The sequence below is a fragment of the Salmo salar genome, chromosome 14, assembly GCF_965601325.2.
Source record: "Salmo salar chromosome 14, fSalSal1, whole genome shotgun sequence".
Classification (NCBI taxonomy): Eukaryota; Metazoa; Chordata; class Actinopteri; order Salmoniformes; family Salmonidae; genus Salmo; species Salmo salar.
The window spans coordinates 53774542-53800290 of record NC_138304.1 but is presented as its reverse complement, the minus strand read 5'-3'; the positions used below and the strand labels follow the sequence as shown (position 1 = coordinate 53800290).

Genomic DNA, 25749 nt, shown 5'->3' with positions numbered 1-25749 from the left:
AGAGGCGCTGTTGTGCCTTCTTCACCAAACTGTCTGTGTGGGTGGACCATTTCAGTTTGTCAGTGATGTGTACGCCGAGGAACTTAAAACCTTCCACCTTCTCCACTACTATCCCGTCGATGTGGATAGGGGGGTGCTCCCTCTGCTGTTTCCTGAAGTCTACGATCAGCTCCTTCATTTTGTTGATGTTGAGTGAGAGGTTATTTTCCTGACACCACACTCCGAGGGCCCTCACCTCCTCCCTGTAGGCCGTCTCGTCGTTGTTGGTAATCAAGCCCACTACTGTTGTGTCGTCTGCAAACTTGACGATTGAGTTGGAGGCGTGCATGGCCACACAGTCATGGGTGAATAGGGAGTACAGGAGGGGGCTGAGCACGCACCCTTGTGGGGCCCCTGTGTTGAGGATCAGCAAAGTGGAGGTGTTGTTTCCTACCTTCACCACCTGGGGGTGACCCATCAGGAAGTCCAGGACCCAGTTGCACAGGGCGGGGTTCAGACCCAGGGCCTCCAGCTTAATGACGAGTTTGGAGGGTACTATGGTGTTGAATGCTGAGCTGTAGTCAATGAACAGCATTCTTACATAGGTATTCCTCTTGTCCAGATGGGATAGGGCAGTGTGCAGAGTGATGGCGATTGCATCGTCAGTGGACCTATTGGGGCGGTAAGCAAATTGAAGTGGGTCTAGGGTGTCAGGTAAGGTAGAGGTGATATGATCCTTAACTAGCCTCTCAAAGCACTTCATGATGACAGAAGTGAGTGCTACGGGGCGATAGTCATTTAGTTCAGTTACCTTAGCGTTCTTGGGTACAGGAACAATGGTGGCCATCTTGAAGTATGTGGGGACAACAGACTGGAATAGAGAGAGATTGAATATCTCCGTTAACACTCCAGCAAGTTGGTCTGCGCATGCTCTGAGGACGCGGCTAGGGATGACGTCTGGGCCGGCAACCTTGCGAGGGTTAAAACGTTTAAATGTCTTGATCACGTCGGCCACGGTGAACGAGAGCCCACAGTCAACCCTAGTGACACAGAATGACATGAGTGATAATGGTGTGTGTCTGTTTTCAGTTTCCTGGACAGAATGACATGAGTGATAATGGTGTGTGTGTGTGTGTGTTTCTGCAGTTTCCTGGACAGAATTGACTCAGTAAGACAAGGAGACTACACTCCCACAGACCAGGACCTGCTACGATGCAGAGTGTTAACTTCAGGGATATTCGAGACGCGATTCCAAGTAGACAAAGTCAACTTTCAGTAAGTCTGTCTCTCTGTCTCTCTGTCTCTCTTGCTCTCTCTCTTGCTCTCTCTCTCAATCTGTCTCTCTGTCTCTGTCTCTGTCTCTGTCTCTGTCTCTCTCTCTGTCTGTCTGTCTGTCTGTCTGTCTGTCTGTCTGTCTGTCTGTCTGTCTGTCTGTCTGTCTGTCTGTCTGTCTGTCTGTCTGTCTTGCTCTCTCTCTCAATCTCTATTTGTCTGTCTGTCTGTCTGTCTGTCTGTCTGTCTGTCTGTCTGTCTGTCTGTCTGTCTGTCTGTCTGTCTGTCTGTCTGTCTGTCTGTCTGTCTGTCTGTCTGTCTGTCTGTCTGTCTGTCTAAAGATAAAGCATCTCAGACAGGGTAAGAGGGCTGAGATCAGTTTCCTTGTTAGATCATAGTTCATATGATTAGATGGACAGGGGGTACCAGATCCTAGATCAGCATTCCTACTCTGTCAGTCAACCAGCCAATCAGCCAGTCAGTCCAGTCGGTCAGTCAGTCAGCCAGTCCAGTCATCCAACCAGTCTAGTCAGTCAGCCAGTCCAATCACTCACTCCAGTCAGTCAGCCAGTCCAGTCATCCAGCCAGCCCAGCCAGTCCAGTCAGCCAGTCAGTCCAGTCAGTCAGTCCAGTCAGCCAGTCAGTCAGTCAGTCTAGTCAGCCAGCCAAGTCAGTCCAGTCAGCCAGTCCAGTCCATCTGTCCAGTCTTTCCAGTCCAGTCAGCCTGTCCAGTCAGCCAGTCCAGTCAGCCAGTTCAGTCAGTCCAGTCAGTCATCCAGTCCAGTCATCCAGTCCAGTCAGCCAGTCCTGTCAGCCAGTCAGCCAGCCAGCCAGTCCAGTCACCCAGTCCAGTCAGCCAGCCAGTCCAGTCCAGTCAGTCAGCCAGTCAGTCAATCAGTCAGCCGTCCAGTCAGGCAGCCAGTTCAGTCAGCCAGTCAGGCAGCCAGTTCAGTCAGCCAGTCAGCCAATCAGCCAGTCCCACCAGTCACCCAGCCAGTCAGTCCAGTCAGCCAGTCAGTTAGCCAGCCAGCCAGCCAGTCAGTCCAGCCAGTCAGTCCAGTCAGCCAGTCAATCCAGTCAGCCAGTCAATCCAGCCAGTCAGTCCAGTCAGCCAGTCAGTTAGCCAGCCAGCCAGTCCAGTCAGCCAGTCCAGTCAGCCAATCCAGTGTTACATGTGGTTATGTGACCTAATATTCTGTCTCTGTCTTCTGTCTCCTCTATTCTCTCCTGTTTCTCTCCTCTCTTCTCTCTTCTCTCCTTTCCCCTCTCCTCCCTCTCTCTTCTCTCCTCCCTCTCTCGTCTCCTGTCTACTCTCGTCTCCTCTCTCCTCTCTCTACTCTTTTCTCCCCACCTCCCTCTCTCCTCTCTGCTCTACTCTCCTCCTCCCTCTCCTTTCTCCTCTCGCTCTCCTCTCTCCTCTCCTCCCTCTCTTCTCTCCTCTCCCCTCTCCTCCCTCTCTCTTCTCTCCTCCCTCTCTCGTCTCCTCTGTACTCTCGTCTCCTCTCTCCCCTCTCCTCTCTCTACTCTCGTCTCCTCTCTCCCCTCTCCTCTCTCTACTCTTTTCTCCTCACCTCCCTCTCTCCTCTCTGCTCTACTCTCCTCCTCCCTCTCCTTTCTCCTCTCGCTCTCCTCCCTCTATCCCCCCTCTCTCCTCTATTCTCCTGTCTCCTCCTTCTCTCCACTCCTCTCTTCTCCTCCCTCTCTCTCCTCTCTCCCCCTCTCCTCCTCCTCTCCTCTCCTCTCTTCTCTCCTCCCTCCTCCCTCTCACCTCCCTCCTCCCTCTCTCCTCTCTCCCCCTCTCTTCTCCCCTCCCTCTCTCTCCTCTCCCCCTCTCCTCTCCCCTCTCCTCCTTCTCTCTTCTCTCCTCCCTCTCTCTCCTCTCTCCCCCTCTCCTCTCCTCCTTCTCTCCTCCCTCCTCCCTCTCTCCTCTCACCTCCCTCCTCCCTCCTCTCTCAGTATGTTTGATGTAGGCGGCCAGAGAGACGAAAGGAGAAAATGGATCCAGTGCTTTAATGGTGCGTTGTATGTGTGTGTGTGTGTGTGTGTGTGTGTGTGTGTGTGTGTGTGTGTGTGTGTGTGTGTGTGTGTGTGTGTGTGTGTGTGTGTGTGTGTGTGTGTGGTGTACATGTACAGCGGGGTCCCAAATTATTGACACCCTTGATGAAGATGAGCAAAAATGAGTGTATAAAATAAATAATTTAAATTCTGAGCTATACTGTATGCTCAACACAAAATGGTGTTATTTTATACTAATGCAACTGCTCAGAGAGAGAGAGATTTTGTTTAACCCCCTAGTGCGTCAATCTAAGAAAACAAAATAACAATATCCACATCAAAATCCGCCAGTTTAAGGATATCTGATATCTGATGTTTTCCATCGAATGCGTCTCAATCCACCGCATCCACCGATGTCGCTCTTCCACATCTGGGGTGAAAGGTGACAGAGCTAGAGAGGTGTTTGTCAGACCAGGAGACATCCCATCTGAGGTGAAAGGTGACAGAGAGGTGTTCGTCAGACCAGGAGACATCCCATCTGAGGTGAAAGGTGACAGAGCTAGAGAGGTGTTTATCAGACCAGGAGACATCACATCTGAGGTGAAAGGTGGCAGAGCTAGAGGGGTGTTTGTCAGACCAGGAGACATCACATCTGAGGTGAAAGGTGGCAGAGCGGTGTTTATCAGACCAGGAGACATCCCATCTGAGGTGAAAGGTGGCAGAGCGGTGTTTATCAGACCAGGAGACATCACATCTGAGGTGAAAGGTGACAGAGAGGTGTTGGTCAGACCAGGAGACATCCCATCTGAGGTGAAAGGTGACAGAGAGGTGTTTGTCAGACCAGTAGACATCACATCTGGGGTGAAAGGTGGCAGAGCTAGAGAGGTGTTTATCAGACCAGGAGACATCACATCTGGGGTGAAAGGTGGCAGAGCTAGAGAGGTGTTTGTCAGACCAGGAGACAGAGAGGTGTTTATCAGACCAGGAGACATCCCATCTGAGGTGAAAGGTGACAGAGCTAGAACGGTGTTTGTCAGACCAGGAGACATCCCATCTGAGGTGGAAGGTGACAGAGCGGTGTTGGTCTGACCAGGAGACATCCCATATGAGGTGAAAGGTGACAGAGCTAGAGAGGTGTTTATCAGACCAGGAGACATCCCATCTGAGGTGAAAGGTGACAGAGCTAGAGGGGTGTTTGTCAGACCAGGAGACATCACATCTGAGGTGAAAGGTGGCAGAGCTAGAGGGGTGTTTGTCAGACCAGGAGACATCCCATCTGAGGTGAAAGGTGGCAGAGCTAGAGGGGTGTTTATCAGACCAGGAGACATCCCATCTGAGGTGAAAGGTGGCAGAGCTAGAGGGGTGTTTGTCAGACCAGGAGACATCACATCTGAGGTGAAAGGTGACAGAGCTAGAGGGGTGTTTGTCAGACCAGGAGACATCCCATCTGAGGTGAAAGGTGGCAGAGCTAGAGGGGTGTTTGTCAGACCAGGAGACATCCCATCTGGGGTGAAAGGTGGCAGAGCTAGAGGGGTGTTTGTCAGACCAGGAGACACCCCCAAAATTGGTCTTCTTACGGAAACGTATGTACAGTGGGGAGAACAAGCATTTGATACACTGCTGATTTTGCAGGTTTTCCTACTTACAAAGCATGTAGAGGTCTGTAAGTTTTATCATAGGTACACTTCAACTGTGAGAGACGGAATCTAAAACAAAAATCCAGAAAATCACATTGTATGATTTTTAAGTAATTCATTTGCATTTTATTGCATGACATAAGTATTTGATCACCTACCAACCAGTAAGAATTCCGACTCTCACAGACCTGTTAGTTTTTCTTTAAGAAGCCCTCCTGTTCTCCACTCATTACCTGTATTAACTGCACCTGTTTGAACTCGTTACCTGTATAAAAGACACCTGTCCACATACTCAATCAAACAGACTCCAACCTCTCCACAATGGCCAAGACCAGAGAGCTGTGTAAGGACATCAGGGATAAAATTGTAGACCTGCACAAGGCTGGGATGGGCTACAGGACAATAGGCAAGCAGCTTGGTGAGAAGGCAACAACTGTTGGCGCAATTATTAGAAAATGGAAGAAGTTCAAGATGACGGTCAATCACCGTCGGTCTGGGGCTCCATGCAAGATCTCACCTCGTGGGGCATCAATGATCATGAGGAAGGTGAGGGATCAGCCCAGAACTACACGGCAGGACCTGGTCAATGACCTGAAGAGAGCTGGGACTGCAGTCTCAAAGAAAACCATTAGTAACACACTACGCCGTCATGGATTAAAATCCTGCAGCGCACGCAATGTCCCCCTGCTCAAGCCAGCGCATGTCCAGGCCCGTCTGAAGTTTGCCAATGACCATCTGGATGATCCAGAGGAGGAATGGGAGAAGGTCATGTGGTCTGATGAGACAAAAATAGAGCTTTTTGGTCTAAACTCCACTCGCTGTGTTTGGAGGAAGAAGAAGGATGAGTACAACCCCAAGAACACCATCCCAACCGTGAAGCATGGAGGTGGAAACATCATTCTTTGGGGATGCTTTTCTGCAAAGGGGACAGGACAACTGCACCGTATTGAGGGGAGGATGGATGGGGCCATGTATCGCGAGATCTTGGCAAACAACCTCCTTCCCTCAGTAAGAGCATTGAAGATGGGTCGTGGCTGGGTCTTCCAGCATGACAACGACCCGAAACACACAGCAACTAAGGAGTGGCTACGTAAGAAGCATCTCAAGGTCCTGGAGTGGCCTAGCCAGTCTCCAGACCTGAACCCAATAGAAAATCTTTGGAGCGAGCTGAAAGTCCGTATTGCCCAGCGACAGCCCCGAAATCTGAAGGATCTGGAGAAGGTCTGTATGGAGGAGTGGGCCACCATGCCTGCTGCAGTGTGTGCAAACCTGGTCAAGAACTACAGGAAACGTATGATATCTGTAATTGCAAACAAAGGTTTCTGTACCAAGTATTAAGTTCTGCTTTTCTGATGTATCAAATACTTATGTCATGCAATGGTACCAGTTTAAAAAAATGAATGGAAGTATGGAGGTTGTTTTATGCCTACCCAAAAAAAGGTGTTAAATATGTGTAAAATATTTCCTGATCTTTGTTATATCTCCTATATACAGGACGACAGACTCTTCAAAGCCTTGTTTCTTATGATTTACAGTTGTTTTTAGACTAAAACTACGTAGGAAACACCGTAGGAAACACCCTAGGAGACACCCTAGGAAACACCCTAGGAGACATCCTAGGAAACACCCTGGGAGAGCTTTTAAACCCAGTCTTTCAGCTGTGCTTTTATCTTTATTGAAACCAGACAACATTACTGTAACACAAGGTGATTGAGGAGCTTATTAAAGTACTTGAATTTATCACTCTGAAATTCAAGTCCTGGAATACCTTGAAAATCAGACTTATTCTCCAGTTGGTACTTGAATTAAAATGAGAGGAGAAAACACAAAATGATCAAATATGTTTATATAAAAAAATATATATATATTAGAAAAACACTTTACATGTTGCGTTTATATTTTTGTTAAGTATAGTTTTACCTACCTTTTTTTTTATAAACCACTGCAGCACTGGACCACACCAACCCCACACCGTGTGAGACGCAACAGAAATGTGTCGGCCGCCAGTTTTACACTGGGACTTCTTTTCTCTCCAGAACTTTCTTTATCAAGCAGCAGCAGGTTCTGTTGGCCGTAAACCTGACGTTTTCCTTCACACAGCCTGACTGGCGACATTAAAACTGCCAGTCGGAAACAATATGTTTTTTGTTTTTTTATAGCTATAGCGATCAGTACTTATCACTCACGTCAATAAGAAACGTATTATTGAGTAGAACTTGTAAGGTAGTGATGAACAGTAAGTTAGTTGGGGGGTTTTCATGAGGTTGGGGTAATATACTGCCACCTGGTGGAGACTAGAAACAATTGCATAACAGTAACTAATACAAATTGATGGTCCTTGAAAATGAATATTTGTGCTTGAAAAAGTACTTAAGTCCTTGAGTTAGACTTGCCAATATCTGTACGAAAAATGAGTAAAGTCCAAATTCAATATTTTATAAAATATTTTTTTTCATATATACCACTGGTATCATATCCACCACCATATTTTCCAGCAGGTATGGGATTATTTTCTGCTTATGCGTTCTCATTTCGACACCAAACCCACCACTGGTGTCCATGACCAAAGAGCTCTATTTTCACGTCATCCAACAAATGTAAACGCCTAGAGTTTGCTAAACGCTGAATACAACAGGTGTAGTAGACCTTAGAGTGAAATGCTGAATACAACAGGTGTAGTAGACCTTACAGTGAAATACTGAATACAACAGGTGTAGTAGACCTTACAGTGAAATGCTGAATACAACAGGTGTAGTAGACCTTACAGTGAAATGCTGAATACAACAGGTGTAGTAGACCTTACAGTGAAATGCTGAATACAACAGGTGTGGTAGACCTTACAGTGAAATGCTGAATACAACAGGTGTGGTAGACCTTACAGTGAAATGCTGAATACAACAGGTGTAGTAGACCTTACAGTGAAATGCTGAATACAACAGGTGTAGACCTCACAGTGAAATGCTGAATACAACAGGTGTAGTAGACCTTACAGTGAAATGCTGAATACAACAGGTGTAGACCTCACAGTGAAATGCTGAATACAACAGGTGTAGTAGACCTTACAGTGAAATACTGAATACAACAGGTGTAGTAGACCTCACAGTGAAATGCTGAATACAACAGGTGTAGTAGACCTTACAGTGAAATGCTGAATACAACAGGTGTAGTAGACCTTACAGTGAAATGCTGAATACAACAGGTGTAGTAGACCTCACAGTGAAATGCTGAATACAACAGATGTAGACCTCACAGTGAAATGCTGAATACAACAGGTGTAGTAGACCTTACAGTGAAATGCTGAATACAACAGGTGTAGTAGACCTTACAGTGAAATGCTGAATACAACAGGTGTAGTAGACCTTACAGTGAAATGCTGAATACAACAGGTGTGGTAGACCTTACAGTGAAATGCTGAATACAACAGGTGTAGTAGACCTTACAGTGAAATGCTGAATACAACAGGTGTAGACCTCACAGTGAAATGCTGAATACAACAGGTGTAGTAGACCTCACAGTGAAATGCTGAATACAACAGGTGTAGTAGACCTTACAGTGAAATGCTGAATACAACAGGTGTAGTAGACCTTACAGTGAAATGCTGAATACAACAGGTGTAGTAGACCTCACAGTGAAATGCTGAATACAACAGATGTAGACCTCACAGTGAAATGCTGAATACAACAGGTGTAGTAGACCTTACAGTGAAATGCTGAATACAACAGGTGTAGTAGACCTCACAGTGAAATGCTGAATACAACAGGTGTAGTAGACCTTAGAGTGAAATGCTGAATTACAACAGGTGTAGTAGACCTTACAGTGAAACGCTGAATGCAACAGGTGTAGTAGACCTTACAGTGAAATGCTGAATACAACAGGTGTAGTAGACCTTACAGTGAAATGCTTACTTACAAGTCCTTAACCAACAATGCCGTTTTAAGAAACATAAGTGTTAAGTAAAAAATAAAAATAGTTAAAGATCAGTTATTCGAGGTATTTGAGGTAGTATGTACATGTAGGTAGAGTTAAAGTGACTATGCATAGATGATAAACAGTGAGTAGCAGCAGCGTAAAAGATGGGTCTGGGTAGCCATTTGATTAGCTGTTCAGGAGTCTTATGGCCTGAGGGTAGAAGCTGTTTAAAAGCCTCTTGGACCTAGACTTGGTGCTCCGGTACTGCTTGCCGTGCGGTAGCAGAGAGAACAGTCTATGACTAGGGTGGATGAAGTCATTGATAATTTTTAGGGCCTTCCTCTGACACCGCCTGGTATAGAGGTCCTGGATGGCAGGGAGCTTGGCCCCAGTGATGTACTGGGCTGTACGCACTACCCTCTGTAGTACCTTGCGGTCGGAGGCCATACCAGGCAGTGATGCAACCAGTCAGGATGCTCTCGATGGTGCAGCTGTAGAACTTTTTGAGGATCTGAGGACCCATGCCAAATCTTTTCAGTCTCCTGAAGGAGAATAGGCTTTGTCGTGCCCTCTTAACGACTGTCTTGGCGTGTTTGGACCATGATAGTTTGTTGGTGATGTGGACACCAAGGAACTTGAAGCTCTCAACCTGCTCCACTACAGCCCCGTCGATGAGAATGGGGCGTGCTCAGTCCTCTTTTCCTGTAGTCCACAATCATCTCCTTTGTCTTGATCACGTTGAGGGAGAGGTTGTTGTCCTGGCACCACACGGCCAGGTCTCTGACCTCCTCCCTATAGGCTGTCTCATTGTTGTCGGTGTTCAGGTCTACCACTGTTGTGTCATCGGCAAATTTAATGGTGGTGTTGGAGTCGTGCCTGGCCACGCAGTCATGGGTGAACAGGGAGTACAGGAGGGGACTGAGCACGCACCCCTGAGGGGCCCCGGTGTTGAGGATCAGCGTGGCAGATGTGTTGTTACCTATCCTTACCACCTGGGGGTGGTGCGTCAGGAAGTCCAGGATCCAGTTGCAGAGAGAGGTGTTTAGTCCCAGGATCCTTAGCTTAGTGATGAGCTTTGAGGGCACTATGGTGTTGAACGCTGAGCTGTAGTCAATGAACAGCATTCTCACATAGGTGTTCCTTTTGTCCAGGTGGGGAAGGGCAGTGTGGAGTGCAATGGAGATTGTATCATCTGTAGATCTGTTGGGGCGGTATGCAAATTGGAGTGGGTCTAGTGTTTCTGGGATGATGGTGTTGATGTGAGCCATGACAGCTTTTCAAGGCACTTCATGCCATCGGAAGAACCACGGAACATATTCCAGTCTGTGCAAAACAGTCCTGTAGCTTAGCATCTGCTTCATCTAACCACTTCTTTATTAACCGAGTCACTTGTACTTCCTGCTTTAGTTATAGCTTGTAAGCAGGAATCAGGAGGATAGAATTATGGTCAGATTTGCCAAATGGAGGGTGAGGGAGAGCTTTGTACGCGTCGCTGTGTGTGGAATAAAGGTGGTCTAGAGTTTTTTTTGTCCTCTGGTTGCACATTTAACATGCTGGTAGAAATGAGGTAAAACGGATTAAAGTTTCCCTGCATTAAAGTCCCCGGCCACTAGGAGTGCCGTCTCTGAATGAGCATTTTCCTGTTTGCTTTTGGCCTTATACAGCTCGTTGAGTGAGGTCTTAGTGCCAGTATCGGTTTGTGGTGGTAAACAGACAGCTACGAAAAATATAGATGAAAACTAAACTCTCTTGGTAAATAGTGGGGTCTACAGCTTATCATGAGATACTCCCTCAGATGAGTAAAACCTTGAGACTTCCTTAATATTAGATTTTGTTCACCAGCTGTTATTTACAAATAGACACAGACCTCCACCCCTTGTCTTACCGATGGACCGTAAACCAGCCAGATGTATGTTATCCATGTTGTCGTTCAGCCACGACTCGGTGAAACATAAGATATTACAGTTTTTAATGTCCCGTTGGTATGTTATTTGTGATCGTAGCTCATCTATTTTGTTATCCAATGATTGTACGTTGGCTAATAGGACTGATGGTAGAGGCAGATAACCCACTCGCTGTCGGATCCTTACGAGGCACCCTGACCTACGACCCCGATATCTCCGTCTGTTTCTCCTGCGAATGACGGGGATTTGGGCCTTGTCGGGTGTCTGAAGTAAATCCTTTGCTTCCGATTCGATAAAAGAAAAAATCTTTGTCCAGTACGAAGTTAGTAAATCGCTGTCCTTATATCCAGAAGCTCTTTACGGTCATAAGAGCCAGTGGCAGAAACAAATAAGTTACAAATAACACGAAAAAACACACAATAGCACAATTGGTTAAGAGCCCTTAAAAGTTTAAAACATCTCCTCAGGCGCCATTGGATTGGAACCGGTGCTTTGGTCAGATGATGTGAAAATAGAGCTCGTTGGCCCCATACCTGCTGTAAAATATGGTGGTGGATCTTTATGTGTTATGGGGCTATTTTGTTTCCACTGGTCCTGGGGCCATTTCTTGTAAGGCTCAGTGCCATTATCCTTGCAAGGATATTGTATCAGTATAAAATAGATAATAATAATAAGAATTAATCATTTCCATTTTTGGGAGAATACAATATAGCTGAGTATTTGAATTATTTATTTGAGTCTTTTTTGCTCTTCTTTATCAAGGGTGTCCATTTAGACCCCATGTGTTTATGTTGATGTTTACAGTGCATTCGGAAAGTATTCAGACCCCTTCCTTTTTTCAACATTTTGTTACATTACAGCCTTATTCTAAAATGTATTAAATTAAATTTAAAAAATCTCATCAATCTACACACAATACCCCATAATGACAAAATGAAAAGTTATTTTTATTTGATTTTAGCAAATGTATTAAAAATAAAAAACAGATACCTTATTTACAGAAGTATTCAGACCCTTTGCTATGCTCATCCTTGAGATGTTTCTACAACTTGATTGGAGTCCACCTGTGGTAATTTAAATTGATTGGACATGAATTTGATAAGCACACGCCTGTCTATATAAGGTCCCACAGTTGACAGTGCATGTCAGAGCAAAAACCAGGTCGAAGGAATTGTCCGTAGAGCTCCGAGACAGGAATGTGTCGAGGCACAGATCTGGGGAAGGGTACCAAAACTTTTCTGCAGCATTGAACTTCTCCAAGAACACAGTGGCTTCCATCATTCTTAAATGGAAGAAGTTTGGAACCACCAAGACTCTTCATAGAGCTGGCCGACCGGTCAAACTGAGCAATCGGGGGAGAAGGGCCTTGGTCAGGGAAGTGACCAAGAACCTGATGGTCACTCTGAGAGAGCTCCAGAGTTCCTCTGTGAAGATGGGAGAAACTTCCAGAAGGACAACTATCTCTCCAGCACTCCACCAATCAGGCCTTTATGGTAGAGTGGCCAGACGGAAGCCACTCCTCAGTAAAAGGTACGACAGCCCGCTTGGAGTTTGCCAAAAGGCACCTAAAGGACTCTAGGGCCATGAGAAACAAGATTTTCTGGTCTGATGAAACCAAGATTGAACTCTTTGGCCTGCATGCCAAGCGTCACGTCTGGAGGAAACCTGGCACCTTCCCTACGATGAAGCATTGTGGTGGCAGCATCATTGTGGCGACAGGTAGCCTAGTGGTTAGAGCGTTGGACTTGTAACTGAAAGGTTGCAAGATCGAATCCACGAGCTGACAAGGTAAAAATCTGTCGTTCTGCCCCTGAACACGGCAGTTAACCCACTGTTCCTAAGCCATCATTGAAAATAAGAATTTGTTCTTAACTGACTTGCCTAGTTAAATAAAGGTAAAAATGTTGTGGGATGGTTTTCAGGGACAGGGAGACTAGTCAGGATTGAGGCAAAGATGAACGGAGTAAAGTACAGAGAGATCCTTGATGAAAACCTGCTCCAGAGTGCTCAGGACCTCAGACTGGGGCGAAGGTTCACCTTCCAACAGGACAACGAGCGTAAGCACACAGCCAAGACAATGTAGGAGTGGCTTCGGGACAAGTCTCTGAATGTCCTTGAGTGTCCCAGCCAGAGCTCGGACATGAACCCGATCGAACATCTCTGGAGAGACCTGAAAATAGCTGTGCAGCGATGCTCCCCATCCAACCTGACAGAGCTTGAGAGGATCTGCAGAGAAGAATGGGAGAAACTCCCCAAATACAGGTATGCCAAGATTGTAGTGTCATACCCAAGAAGACTTGAGGCTGTAATTGCTGCCAAAGATGCTTCAACAAAGTACTGAGTAAAGGGTCTGAATACTTATGTAAATGTGATATATAATTTTAACATTTTTATACATTTGCAAAAACCTGTTTTTGCTTTGACATTATGGGGTATTGTGTGAAGATTGATTGAAAATTGCAACATTTTCTGTGCGCCCCGTGGCAAAATGTGTAGAATTGAAGGAAATTAATGCTAAAATTTCAAAAATTTTCTTTCCGCTGTCTAAAGGGGGGGGCTGCTAAAAAGTTTTACTTTGCTTATAAGGTGCCGATCCCCCCCAATTTAACTTACGGCTGGCTCTGACTGCATGTGTGGGTATAAGCCCTCTCCTCCTTTCCTCTCCTGTAGACGTGACTGCTATCTTCCTATCTCCTCCTCTCCTCTCCTGTAGACGTGACTGCTATCTTCCTATCTCCTCCTCTCCTCTCCTGTAGACGTGACTGCTATCTTCCTATCTCCTCCTCTCCTCTCCTGTAGACATGACTGCCATCTTCTTACCTCCTTCTTTCCTCTCCTGTAGACGTGACTGCTATCTTCCTATCTCCTCCTCTCCTCTCCTGTAGACGTGACTGCTATCTTCTTACCTCCTCCTTTCCTCTCCTGTAGACGTGACTGCTATTTTCTTATCTCCTCCTTTCCTCTCCTGTAGACGTGACTGCTATCTCCTCTCCTCTCCTGTAGACGTGACTGCTATTTTCTTATCTCCTCCTTTCCTCTCCTGTAGATGTGACTGCTATGATCTTATCTCTTCCTCTCCTGTAGACGTGACTGCTATCTTCTTATCTCCTCCTTTCCTCTCCTGTAGACGTGACTGCTATCTTCTTATCTCCTCCTTTCCTCTCCTGTAGACGTGACTGCTATCTTCTTATCTCCTCCTTTCCTCTCCTGTAGACATGACTGCTATCTCCTCTCCTCTCCTGTAGACGTGACTGCTATCATCTTATCTCCTCCTCTCCTCTCCTGTAGATGTGACTGCTATCATCTTATCTCCTCCTTTCCTCTCCTGTAGATGTGACTGCTATCTCCTCTCCTCTCCTGTAGACGTGACTGCTATCTCCTCTCCTCTCCTGTAGACGTGACTGCTATCATCTTATCTCCTCCTCTCCTCTCCTGTAGATGTGACTGCTATCATATTTGTGGTTGCCAGCAGCAGCTACAACATGGTCATAAGGGAGGACAACAACACCAACAGGCTACGGGAAGCCCTGGATCTCTTCCGCAGTATCTGGAATAACAGGTCTGTGTTAGAACCATATATACGAAAGTATGTGGACACCCATTCAAATTAGGAGATTTGGCTATTTCAGCCACACCCATTGGTGACAGGTGTATAAAATCGAGCACACAGCCATGCAATCTCCATAGACAAACAATGGCAGTAGAATGGCCTTAATGAAGAGCTCAGTGACTTTCAACGTGGCACTTGTTATAGGATGCCACCTTTCCAACAAGTCAGTTTGTCAAATTTCTGCCCTGCTAAAGCTGCCTCCGGGTCAACTGTAAGTGCTGTTATTGTGAAGTGGAAACGTCTAGGAGCAACAACGGCTCAGCCTGTGAAGTGGTAGACCACACAAGCTCACAGAACGGGACCGCCGAGTGCTGAAGCGCGTAGCTTGTAGAAATCGTCTGTCCTCGGTTGCATCACTAGCGAGTTCCAAACTGCTTCTTGAAGCAACGTCAGCACAATAACTGTTTGTCGGCAGCTTCATGAAATGGGTTTCCATGGCCGAGCAGCTACACACAAGCCTAAGATCACCATGCACAATAGTGATGAATCACGCTTCACTATCTGGCAGTCCGACAGACGAATCTGGAGATGCCAGGAGAAAGCTACCTGCCCCAATGCATGGTGCCAACTGTAAAGTTTGGTGGAGGAGGATTAATGGTCTGGGGCTGTTTTTCATGGTTGGGATAGGCCCCTTAGTTCCAGTGAAGGGAAACATGTAATTTAATAACACATATGGAATCATGTAGTAACCAAAAAAGTGTTAAACAAATCAAAATATATTTTATATTTGAGATTCTTCAAATATGACAGCTTTGCACACTCTTGGCATTCTCTCAACCAGCTTCATGAGGTAGTCACCTGGAATGCATTCCAATTAACAGGTGTGCCTTCTTAAAAGTTAATTTGTGAAATGTATTTCCTCCTTAATGCATTTGAGCTAATCACTTGTGTTGTGACAAGGTAAGGGGGGGGGGGGGGGCTGGGGTATACAGAAAATAGCCCTATTTGGTAAAAGACCAAGTCCATCCCCCACCTCTTCGCCCTCGCCATCGAACCGTTTGGCTGAGGCCATTAGAACGTGCCCTGACGTACATGGCTTTGAGGTGTGGACGACCTTATCTTATTTCTAACAAATCCAGAACATTCCCTCTCTCACTTACAAGAAACTATTACAGTATTATAGTTCTTTCTCTGGATATAAGGTACATTTTGATAAAAGCGAAATCTTACCGTTTTGTCGGTCTTTGACCATCATAGCATCAAGCATAAGTTTCCTTTTAGATGGTCGCCCATAGGCTTCATCGTCATAAGCCTATGGGCTTCACCATCATAAGCCTATGGGCTTCACCGTCATAAACCTATGGGCTTCACCGTCATAAACCTATGGGCTTCACCGTCATAAGCCTATGGGCTTCACCGTCATAAGCCTATGGGCTTCACCGTCATAAGCCTATGGGCTTCACATATTTGGGCATAATGGTGGATGGTAACCTGAACAACCTCTATAAACTCAATCTGGCCAGGTGGTTACAAAAGGTGGAGGGTGACCTGTGTAAATGGATGGACTTGCCTCTCACTCTACTGGGTAGAATAAATGTGATTAAAATGAATGTCCTGCCCAGATTTCTATATTTGTTTCAATCTCTCCCTATCCCCGTGCCCACAGCATTCTGTTCCTCTCTCGACAAGCTGACCAGACGGTTTATCTGGCCACGGCAAAACCCCCTAGGGTTAGCCTGGATAAACTGACCCTTTATTACGGTCAAGGGGGCTTAAACCTCCCCATTTTCAGAATGTATTACTGGGCTGCACAGTCTAGGTATCTGGCTCAGAGGTTTGACAATGGTTCTTCTCCCTCATGGTTGAACATTGAAAAGTTTGAGGTACACGAGGACACTGGGACAGATTTGTTTTACAAATGGGACAGGAAATCTATTAAAAAATCAATAAACATCACAGACAACCCTTTAATGATATATTCTGTCCTGACATGGTGCAAACTGCATGAGCTGTTCAGACGAGACGGATTTCTTTCCCCTAAAACCCCTTTATGGAACAATAGATTGAGTCCTATGTTTTTCCAGAATAGTAACTTTAGACAACGGTCTGATAAGGCTATCACTCTTCTGGAACATGAGGGAATTCTTATGTCTTTTGAACAGCTGAAACAGAAATACCACTTGTCTAACAGGGATTTCTTTAGTTACCTATGATTAGGACATTTTATTAGGGTGACTCTGAAGGGACAATGGAACCTATCTAAGATGTCACCTATTGAACAACTCTGCCATGCAGGCCAACCACTATTCAAGACCATTTCCCGTGTTTACGATGCTCTTATGTCAGGACTAACGCTGCCCGAGCTAGATAAACCCCGACTTAGATGGGGAAAAAGATCTGGGTATTGATCATGCTGAGGGTCTATCGAGTGACTTATACAGGGATGGTGTTACTTTCCACATTGACCTCCAGATACAGACAGATCCAGTTTAATTTCCTCCCATCAGCTCTATATCACCCCATCTAGACTGCACAAGTTCAACCCTGATATCTCCTCCCGGTGTTTTAGATGTGGCTCGGATAAAGGAACGTTCCTCCATTCCACCTGGCAGTGTTCAAAACTACACCGTTTCTGGCAAGGGGGGGGGGGGGGGGGTGGTATGAGATACCATATCCTCAATTCACGGGGTTGCATTTCCTTTAGACCCCCCCCCCATGAGGTCTGTCTACTGGGTAACTTTACTAATTCCAATCTTAGGCAAAGCCATACTGTAAAGATAACAACAAATATTGCTAGCGATTGCCAAGAAATGTATTGCCTTGAAATTGTAATCGGATTCCCTCCCTGCCAGTTGCAATGTGGGCTATCGGATGTTAATAGTTGTATCCCACTGGAGAAAATCACTTCCTGCTTGAGGAATAAGTTAGAGACATTTTTACATTATTTGGCAACCTTTTATTGACTATATGGAGAATCTCCCCTCACATCATATTGACAGCATCTCTATATAATCCTAAAGTAATGTTTACTTTACTGACTTTATTGTCCCCATGGGGACATTTTGTTGCAGTGTCATGTACACGTTTAAAGTGACGTTTAAATTTAAAAAAAAAGAATTGACAATACAACTTTCATAACAGTTACATAACAATAAAAAGAGACTAGACTGCTGGTCTTACTGGGTGGATAGGAACATTAGCCTGCTGGCCTTACTGGGTGGATAGGAACATTAGCCTGCTGGTCTTACTGGGTGGATAGGAACATTAGCCTGTTAGCCTTACTGGGTGGATAGGAACATTAGCCTGCCGGCCTTACTGAGTGGATAGGAACATTAGCCTGCTGGCCTTACTGGGTGGATAGGAACATTAGCCTGCTGGCCTTACTGGGTGGATAGGAACATTAGCCTGCTGGCCTTACTGGGTGGATAGGAACATTAGCCTGCCGGCCTTACTGGATGGATAGGAACATTAGCCTGCTGGCCTTACTGGGTGGATAGGAACATTAGCCTGCTGGCCTTACTGGGTGGATAGGAACATTAGCCTGCTGGCCTTACTGGGTGGATAGGAACATTAGCCTGCTGGCCTTACTGGGTGGATAGGAACATTAGCCTGCTGGCCTTACTGGGTGGATAGGAACATTAGCCTGCTGGCCTTACTGGGTCAATAGGAACATTAGCCTGCTGGCCTTACTGAGTGGATAGGAACATTAGCCTGCTGGCCTTACTGGGTGGATAGGAACATTAGCCTGCTGGCCTTACTGGGTCAAAAGGAACATTAGCCTGCTGGCCTTACTGAGTCTATAGGAACATTAGCCTGCTGGCCTTACTGGATGGATAGGAACATTAGCCTGCTGGCCTTACTGGGTCTATAGGAACATTAGCCTGCTGGCCTTACTGGGTCTATAGGAACATTAGCCTGCTGGCCTTACTGGGTGGATAGGAACATTAGCCTGCTGGCCTTACTGGGTGGATAGGAACATTAGCCTGCTGGCCTTACTGGGTCTATAGGAACATTAGCCTGCTGGCCTTACTGGATGGATGGATAGGAACATTAGCCTGCTGGCCTTACTGAGTCTATAGGAACATTAGCCTGCTGGCCTTACTGGGTGGATAGGAACATTAGCCTGCTGGCCTTACTGGATGGATAGGAACATTAGCCTGCTGGCCTTACTGGGTCTATAGGAACATTAGCCTGCTGGCCTTACTGGGTCTATAGGAACATTAGCCTGCTGGCCTTACTGGGTCTATAGGAACATTAGCCTGCTGGCCTTACTGGGTGGATAGGAACATTAGCCTGCTGGCCTTACTGGATGGATAGGAACATTAGCCTGCTGGTCTTACTGGGTGGATAGGAACATTAGCCTGCTGGCCTTACTGGGTCTATAGGAACATTAGCCTGCTGGCCTTACTGGGTGGATAGGAACATTAGCCTGCTGGCCTTACTGGGTCTATAGGAACATTAGCCTGCTGGCCTTACTGGGTGGATAGGAACATTAGCCTGCTGGCCTTACTGGATGGATAGGAACATTAGCCTGCTGGTCTTACTGGGTGGATAGGAACATTAGCCTGCTGGCCTTACTGGGTCTATAGGAACATTAGCCTGCTGGCCTTACTGGGTGGATAGGAACATTAGACTGCTGGCCTTACTGGGTGGATAGGAACATTAGCCTGAGCTATTTAGGAGGGATATCACACCTGGCACAAATGATTTTCTAGTTGTGTTTTTCCTGCTGAGGGGTGCCCTATACCTGCACCCAGAGGGGAGTAGTTTAAAGTCCGGGTACAGGACGTGGCTTGGGTCTAAAATGATTTTGTGATTTTATTGTTTTTTTGATTATATGTTTTTTTGTATATACATATATTTTTTATTTTATTGCATTTTACACTTGTCTGTTGTCTTGTACGGTTATTGTCACTTTGTTATATTGTTGTCTAATATCTTCTCATTTTTGTTTTGAACGTTCTTAATCGGAAAATGCTAAAATAAAATATTCAACAACAAAAAAAGACCAAGTTCATATTATGTCAAGAACAGCTCAAATAAGCAAAGAGAAACAACAGTCCATCATTACTTTAATTAAGAAATGAAGGTCAATCTATATGGAACATTTCAAGAACTTTTCAAGAACTTTGAAAGTTTCTTCAAGTGCAGATGCAAAAACCATCAAGCACTATAATGAAACTGGCTCTCATGAGGACCGCCACAGGAATGGAAGACGCGGAGTTATCTCTGCTGCAGAGGATAAGTTCATTAGTGTTACCAGCCTCAGAAATTGCAGCCCAAATAAATGCTTCAGAGTTCAAGTAACAGACACATCTCAACATCAACTGTTCAGAGGAGACTGCGTAAATCAGGCCTTCATGGTCGAATTGTTGCAAAGAAACCACTACTAAAGGACACCAATACAAATGAGAGACTTGCTTGGGCCAAGAAACACAAGCAATGGAAATTAGACTGGTGGAAATTTGTGCTTTGGTCTGATGAGTCCAAATTAGAGATTTTTGGTTCCAACCTCCGTGTTTTGGTGAGACGCGGTGTGGGTGAACGGATGATCTCCGCATGTGTGGTTCCCACCGTGAAGCATGGAGGAGGGGGTGCTTTGCTGGTGACACTGTCTGTGATTTATTTAGAATTCAAGGCACACTTAACCAGCATGGCTACCACAGCATTCTATAGTGATACGCCATCCCATCTGGTTTAGGCTTAGTGGGACTATCATTTGTTTTTCAACAGGACAATGACCCAACACAGCTCCAGTCTGTGTAAGGGCTATTTGACCAAGAAGGAGAGTGATGGAGTGCTGCATCAGATGACCTGGCCTCCACAATCACCCAACCTCAACCCAATTGAGATGGTTTGGGATGAGTTGGACCGCAGAGTGAAAGAAAAGCAGCCAACAAGTGCTCAGCATATGTGGGAAGTCCTTCAAGACTGTTGGAAAAGCATTCCAGGTGAAGCTGGTTGAGAGAATGTGAAGAGAGTACAAAGCTGTCATCAAGGCAAAGGGTGGCTATTTTAAATATATTTTGATTTAACACTTTTTGGTTACTACATGATTCCATGTGTGTTATTTCATAGTTTTGATGTCTTCACTATTATTCTACAATGTAGAAAACAGTACAAATAAAGAAAAACCCTTGAATGAGTAGGTGTGTCCAAACTTTTGACCAGTACTGTACATCTACTGATATAACCCTAACCCTCTAAACCTGGATTTCTTTCACCATATCTGGAATGACAGGTCTGTTTAGAACGATATTTAAGCAATAAGGCACGAGGGGGTGTGGTATGTGGCCAATATACCACGGCTTAAGGGCTGTTCTTAGGCACGACGCATCGCCTTATTGTTATTATAAACTGGATACCAACGTAATTAGAGCAGTAAAAATAAACGTTTTGTCGTACCCGTGGTATACGGTCTGATATACCACGGCTGTCTTTCAATCAGCATGCAGAACTCGAACCACCCAGTTTATAAATACTGATATAACCCTAACCCTGGACCATCTTCCACAGTATTTGGAATAACAGGTCCAATTATAACCCTTCATATATCCATTTAACCCTTCATATGTCCATATAACCCTTCATATGTCCATTTAACCCTTCATATGTCCATACAACCCTTCATATGTCCATTTGACCCTTCATATGTCCATATGACCCTTCATATGTCCATTTAACCCTTCATATGTCCATATAACCCTTCATATGTCCATATAACCCTTCATATGTCCATTTAACCCTTCATATGTCCATTTAACCCTTCATATGTCCATATAACCCTTCATATGTCCATACAACCCTTCATATGTCCATATAACCCTTCATATGTCTATTTAACCCTTTATATGTCCATTTAACCCTTTATATGTCCATTTAACCCTTTATATGTCCATATAACCCTTCATATGTCCATTTAACCCTTCATATATCCATTTAACCCTTCATATGTCCATATAACCCTTCATATGTCCATATAACCCTTCATAAGTCCATACAACCCTTCATATGTCCATTTAACCCTTCATATGTCCATATAACCCTTTATATGTCCATATAACCCTTCATATGTCCATATAACACAGGCTGTATAAAGTAAGTAAGTTGCCTTGTCCGAGCCAGGATGGCCCATAGGGGAGGAGCCAACAGATGTAGGATCTTAATTTGAGCCAGTTTGCTGCAACAGGAAATGTGAATTGTTATGTTGATTGTAATTAATGGACATTTTATGTAGGGGTTGATACATTTTTCGTTAGGGCAAATCAAGTCTGACAATTTTCAATTAGATATCAATTTTGTGATATCCAATTACGAACTTGTTTCATCACTGTAACTCCCCAACGGGCTCGGGAGAGGCGAACGTCGAGTCATGTGTCCTCCAAAACATTACCCACAAAAACACGCTTCTTAATACCCACCCCTTAACCCGGAAGCCAGCCGCACCAATGTGTCGGAGGAAACACGTTCAACTGACGACCGAGGTCAGCCTGCAGGCGCACAGCCCGCCACAAGGAGTCGCTAGAGCGCAATGAGCCAAGTAAAGCCCCCCCGGGCCAAACCCTCCCCTAACCCGGGACGACGCTGGGCCAGTTGTGCACCGCCCTATGGGACTCCCGGTCACAGCAGGTTGTGACACAACCTGGGATCGAACCCGGGTCTGTAGTGACACCTTAGACCGCTGCGCCACTCGGGAGGCCCCTTTAGAAGCCTTTAAAACCTCAAATACACTACAAATTTGCATTCTCAGCAATGAGAGAGTGCACAAATGATGATCCTCCATTTGTATCTCCTGTTTGAATTACAAGTGCTCTCCCTGGACAGGACACTAGTCTATTACAGGGCCTTACCCCCAATCCGTCTCCTGCCAACCAGATCAGCCAATCCATCTCCTTAATGCTGAGTGCCAAGCAGATCAGCCAATCCATCTCCTTAATGCTGAGTGCCAAGCAGATCAGCCAATCCATCTCCTTAATGCTGAGTGCCAAGCAGATCAGCCAATCCATCTCCTTAATGCTGAGTGCCAAGCAGATCAGCCAATCCATCTCCTTAATGCTGAGTGCCAAGCAGAACAGCCAATCCATCTCTTTAAATCTGAGTGCCAAGAAGATCAAGTCACATTTTTTGTCTTTGATATGGCTTGACCAGGGATCGAACTCCCAATCTTCCAATCGAAGGGCGTTATTTTCGGGCTGGCACAATTGTCAAACGCACGCTCGCTTGCAATTTCGACCTGTTAAAGCCGTCACTCTTCTAGTTTAAAACCCGAACGGCAGGATTGGTAAATTACCTGTTTTATATGAGCTCGCTTGCACTGAGGTGGGAATACCTGAGGTGGGAATACCTGAGGTGGGAGAGGTGGGAATACCTGAGGTGGGAGAGGTGGGAATACCTGAGGTGGGAATACCTGAGGTGTGAATACCTGAGGTGTGCCCTTAAAAACATGCTGCTGGTGGGAATATTTAAGACCAACCAAAATCTGGTTTTAGCAGTAACGTGGTTGGTTATGGCATGGATATTTTGACAACGGAAGCGCAGCTTTTCCAGCCCTGACACACTTTGCCCATAATGCACATGGAACAAAATAGATGTGCTTTTTGTGCCCGTAAACCTCGTATTTAGAAACATTAAAAAAACTAATGATTTTGTTCCCATTCCGTTTAATTTGATTAACAACCAAGCTTAGCCTCCTCTCCTGCCCAACGCATTCACCAAGTAGCCACTCCTGAGTGGCGCAGCGGTCTAAGGCACTGCATCTCAGTGCTAGAGGCATCACTACAGACACCCTGGTTCGAAATCCAGGCTGTATCACAACCGGCTGTGATTGGGAGTCCCATAGGGCGGAGCACAATTGGTCCCAGCGTCGTCCGAGGTTTGGCCGGTGTAGGTCGTCATTGTAAATAAGAATTTGTTCTTAACTGACTTGCCTAGTTAAATAAATGTTTAAAAAATATATATTGATAAAGGGTTTGGTGCTTGAGACCGCTTTGAAATAAATCTTAATCACCAAAGCTTTATTAAAAGATCAAGTTTGGCAGCAGCAAAACAGTGAGCAGACATCCCCTTTTTATCTACATAAGCTATTACATTATTTTATCCATCTCCTGTTATTATTTTAGATGTGTGTAAAACCCCTCCATGTAGACTATATGTCCATCATGGAACATAAACCCCTCCATGTAGACTATATGTCCATCATGGAACATAAATCCCTCCATGTAGACTATATGTCCATCATGGAACATAAACCCTCCACGTAGACTATATGTCCATCAGGGAACATAAACCCCTCCATGTAGACTATATGTCCATCATGGAACATAAACCCTCCACGTAGACTATATGTCCATCAGGGAACATAAACCCCTCCATGTAGACTATATGTCCATCATGGAACATTAACCCCTCCATGTAGACTATATGTCCATCATGGAACATAAACCCCTCCATGTAGACTATATGTCCATCATGGAACATAAATCCCTCCATGTAGACTATATGTCCATCATGGAACATAAACCCCTCCATGTAGACTATATGTCCATCATGGAACATAAACCCCTCCATGTAGACTATATGTCCATCATGGACCATAAACCCCTCCATGTAGACTATATGTCCATCATGGAACATAAACCCCTCCATGTAGACTATATGTCCATCATGGAACATAAACCCCTCCATGTAGACTATATGTCCATCATGGAACATAAACCCCTCCATGTAGACTATATGTCAATCATGGAACATAAACCCCCCTCCATGTAGACTATATGTCCATCATGGAACATAAACCCCTCCATGTAGACTATATGTCCATCAGGGAACATTAACCCCTCCATGTAGACTATATGTCCATCAGGGAACATTAACCCCTCCATGTAGACTATATGTCAATCAGGGAACATTAACCCCTCCATGTAGACTATATGTCCATCATGGAACATAACCCCTCCATGTAGACTATATGTCCATCATGGACCATAAACCCCTCCATGTAGACTATATGTCCATCAGGGAACATAAACCCCTCCATGTAGACTATATGTCCATCATGGAACATAAACCCCTCCATGTAGACTATATGTCCATCATGGAACATAAACCCCTCCATGTAGACTATATGTCCATCATGGACCATAAACCCCTCCACGTAGACTATATGTCCATCATGGAACATTAACCCCTCCACGTAGACTATATGTCCATCATGGAACATAAACCCTCCACGTAGACTATATGTCCATCAGGGAACATAAACCCCTCCATGTAGACTATATGTCCATCAGGGAACATAAACCCCTCCATATAGACTATATGTCCATCATGGAACATAAACCCCTCCATGTAGACTATATGTCCATCAGGGAACATAAACCCCTCCATGTAGACTATATGTCCATCATGGAACATAAACCCCTCCATGTAGACTATATGTCCATCATGGAACATAAACCCCTCCATGTAGACTATATGTCCATCATGGAACATAAACCCCTCCATGTAGACTATATGTCCATCATGGAACATAAACCCCTCCATGTAGACTATATGTCCATCATGGAACATTAACCCCTCCATGTAGACTATATGTCCATCAGGGAACATAAACCCCTCCATGTAGACTATATGTCCATCATGGAACATAAACCCCTCCATGTAGACTATATGTCCATCATGGAACATAAACCCCCCTCCATGTAGACTATATGTCCATCATGGAACATAAACCCCTCCATGTAGACTATATGTCCATCAGGGAACATAAACCCCTCCATGTAGACTATATGTCCATCATGGAACATTAACCCCTCCATGTAGACTATATGTCCATCAGGGAACATAAACCCCTCCATGTAGACTATATGTCCATCATGGAACATAAACCCCTCCATGTAGACTATATGTCCATCATGGAACATAAACCCCTCCATGTAGACTATATGTCCATCAGGGAACATAAACCCCTCCATGTAGACTATATGTCAATCAGGGAACATTAACCCCTCCATGTAGACTATATGTCCATCAGGGAACATAAACCCCTCCATGTAGACTATATGTCCATCAGGGAACATTAACCCCTCCATGTAGACTATATGTCCATCATGGAACATAAACCCCTCCATGTAGACTATATGTCCATCAGGGAACATAAACCCCTCCATGTAGACTATATGTCCATCATGGAACATTAACCCCTCCATGTAGACTATATGTCCATCATGGAACATAAACCCCTCCATATAGACTATATGTCCATCATGGAACATAAACCCCTCCATGTAGACTATATGTCCATCAGGGAACATTAACCCCTCCATGTAGACTATATGTCCATCAGGGAACATAAACCCCTCCATGTAGACTATATGTCCATCATGGAACATTAACCCCTCCATGTAGACTATATGTCCATCATGGAAGGAGAGATGAGATGACCAATCAGGTGACCAATGTTCCCTCTAAAAAAAATGTCGTCGCTGTGCAAATTTCAGGTCTG

The 25749-nt window shown here is 45.1% G+C and overlaps 1 protein-coding gene across 1 annotated transcript in view; it reads left to right on the top strand.

Annotated features, from left to right (window-relative positions):
- Positions 1–763: 763 nt before the first annotated feature.
- Positions 764–25749, top strand: part of LOC106592495 (guanine nucleotide-binding protein G(s) subunit alpha) — a 38292-nt gene continuing 13306 nt past the window's right edge. Inside the window, exons 1-3 of the mRNA XM_045694526.2 lie at positions 764–1254; positions 3208–3266; positions 14135–14255. Of these exons, the coding sequence (XP_045550482.2) occupies positions 1097–1254; positions 3208–3266; positions 14135–14255 (338 nt within the window). The 5' untranslated portion in view covers positions 764–1096. The remainder of the gene's footprint in view (positions 1255–3207; positions 3267–14134; positions 14256–25749) is intronic.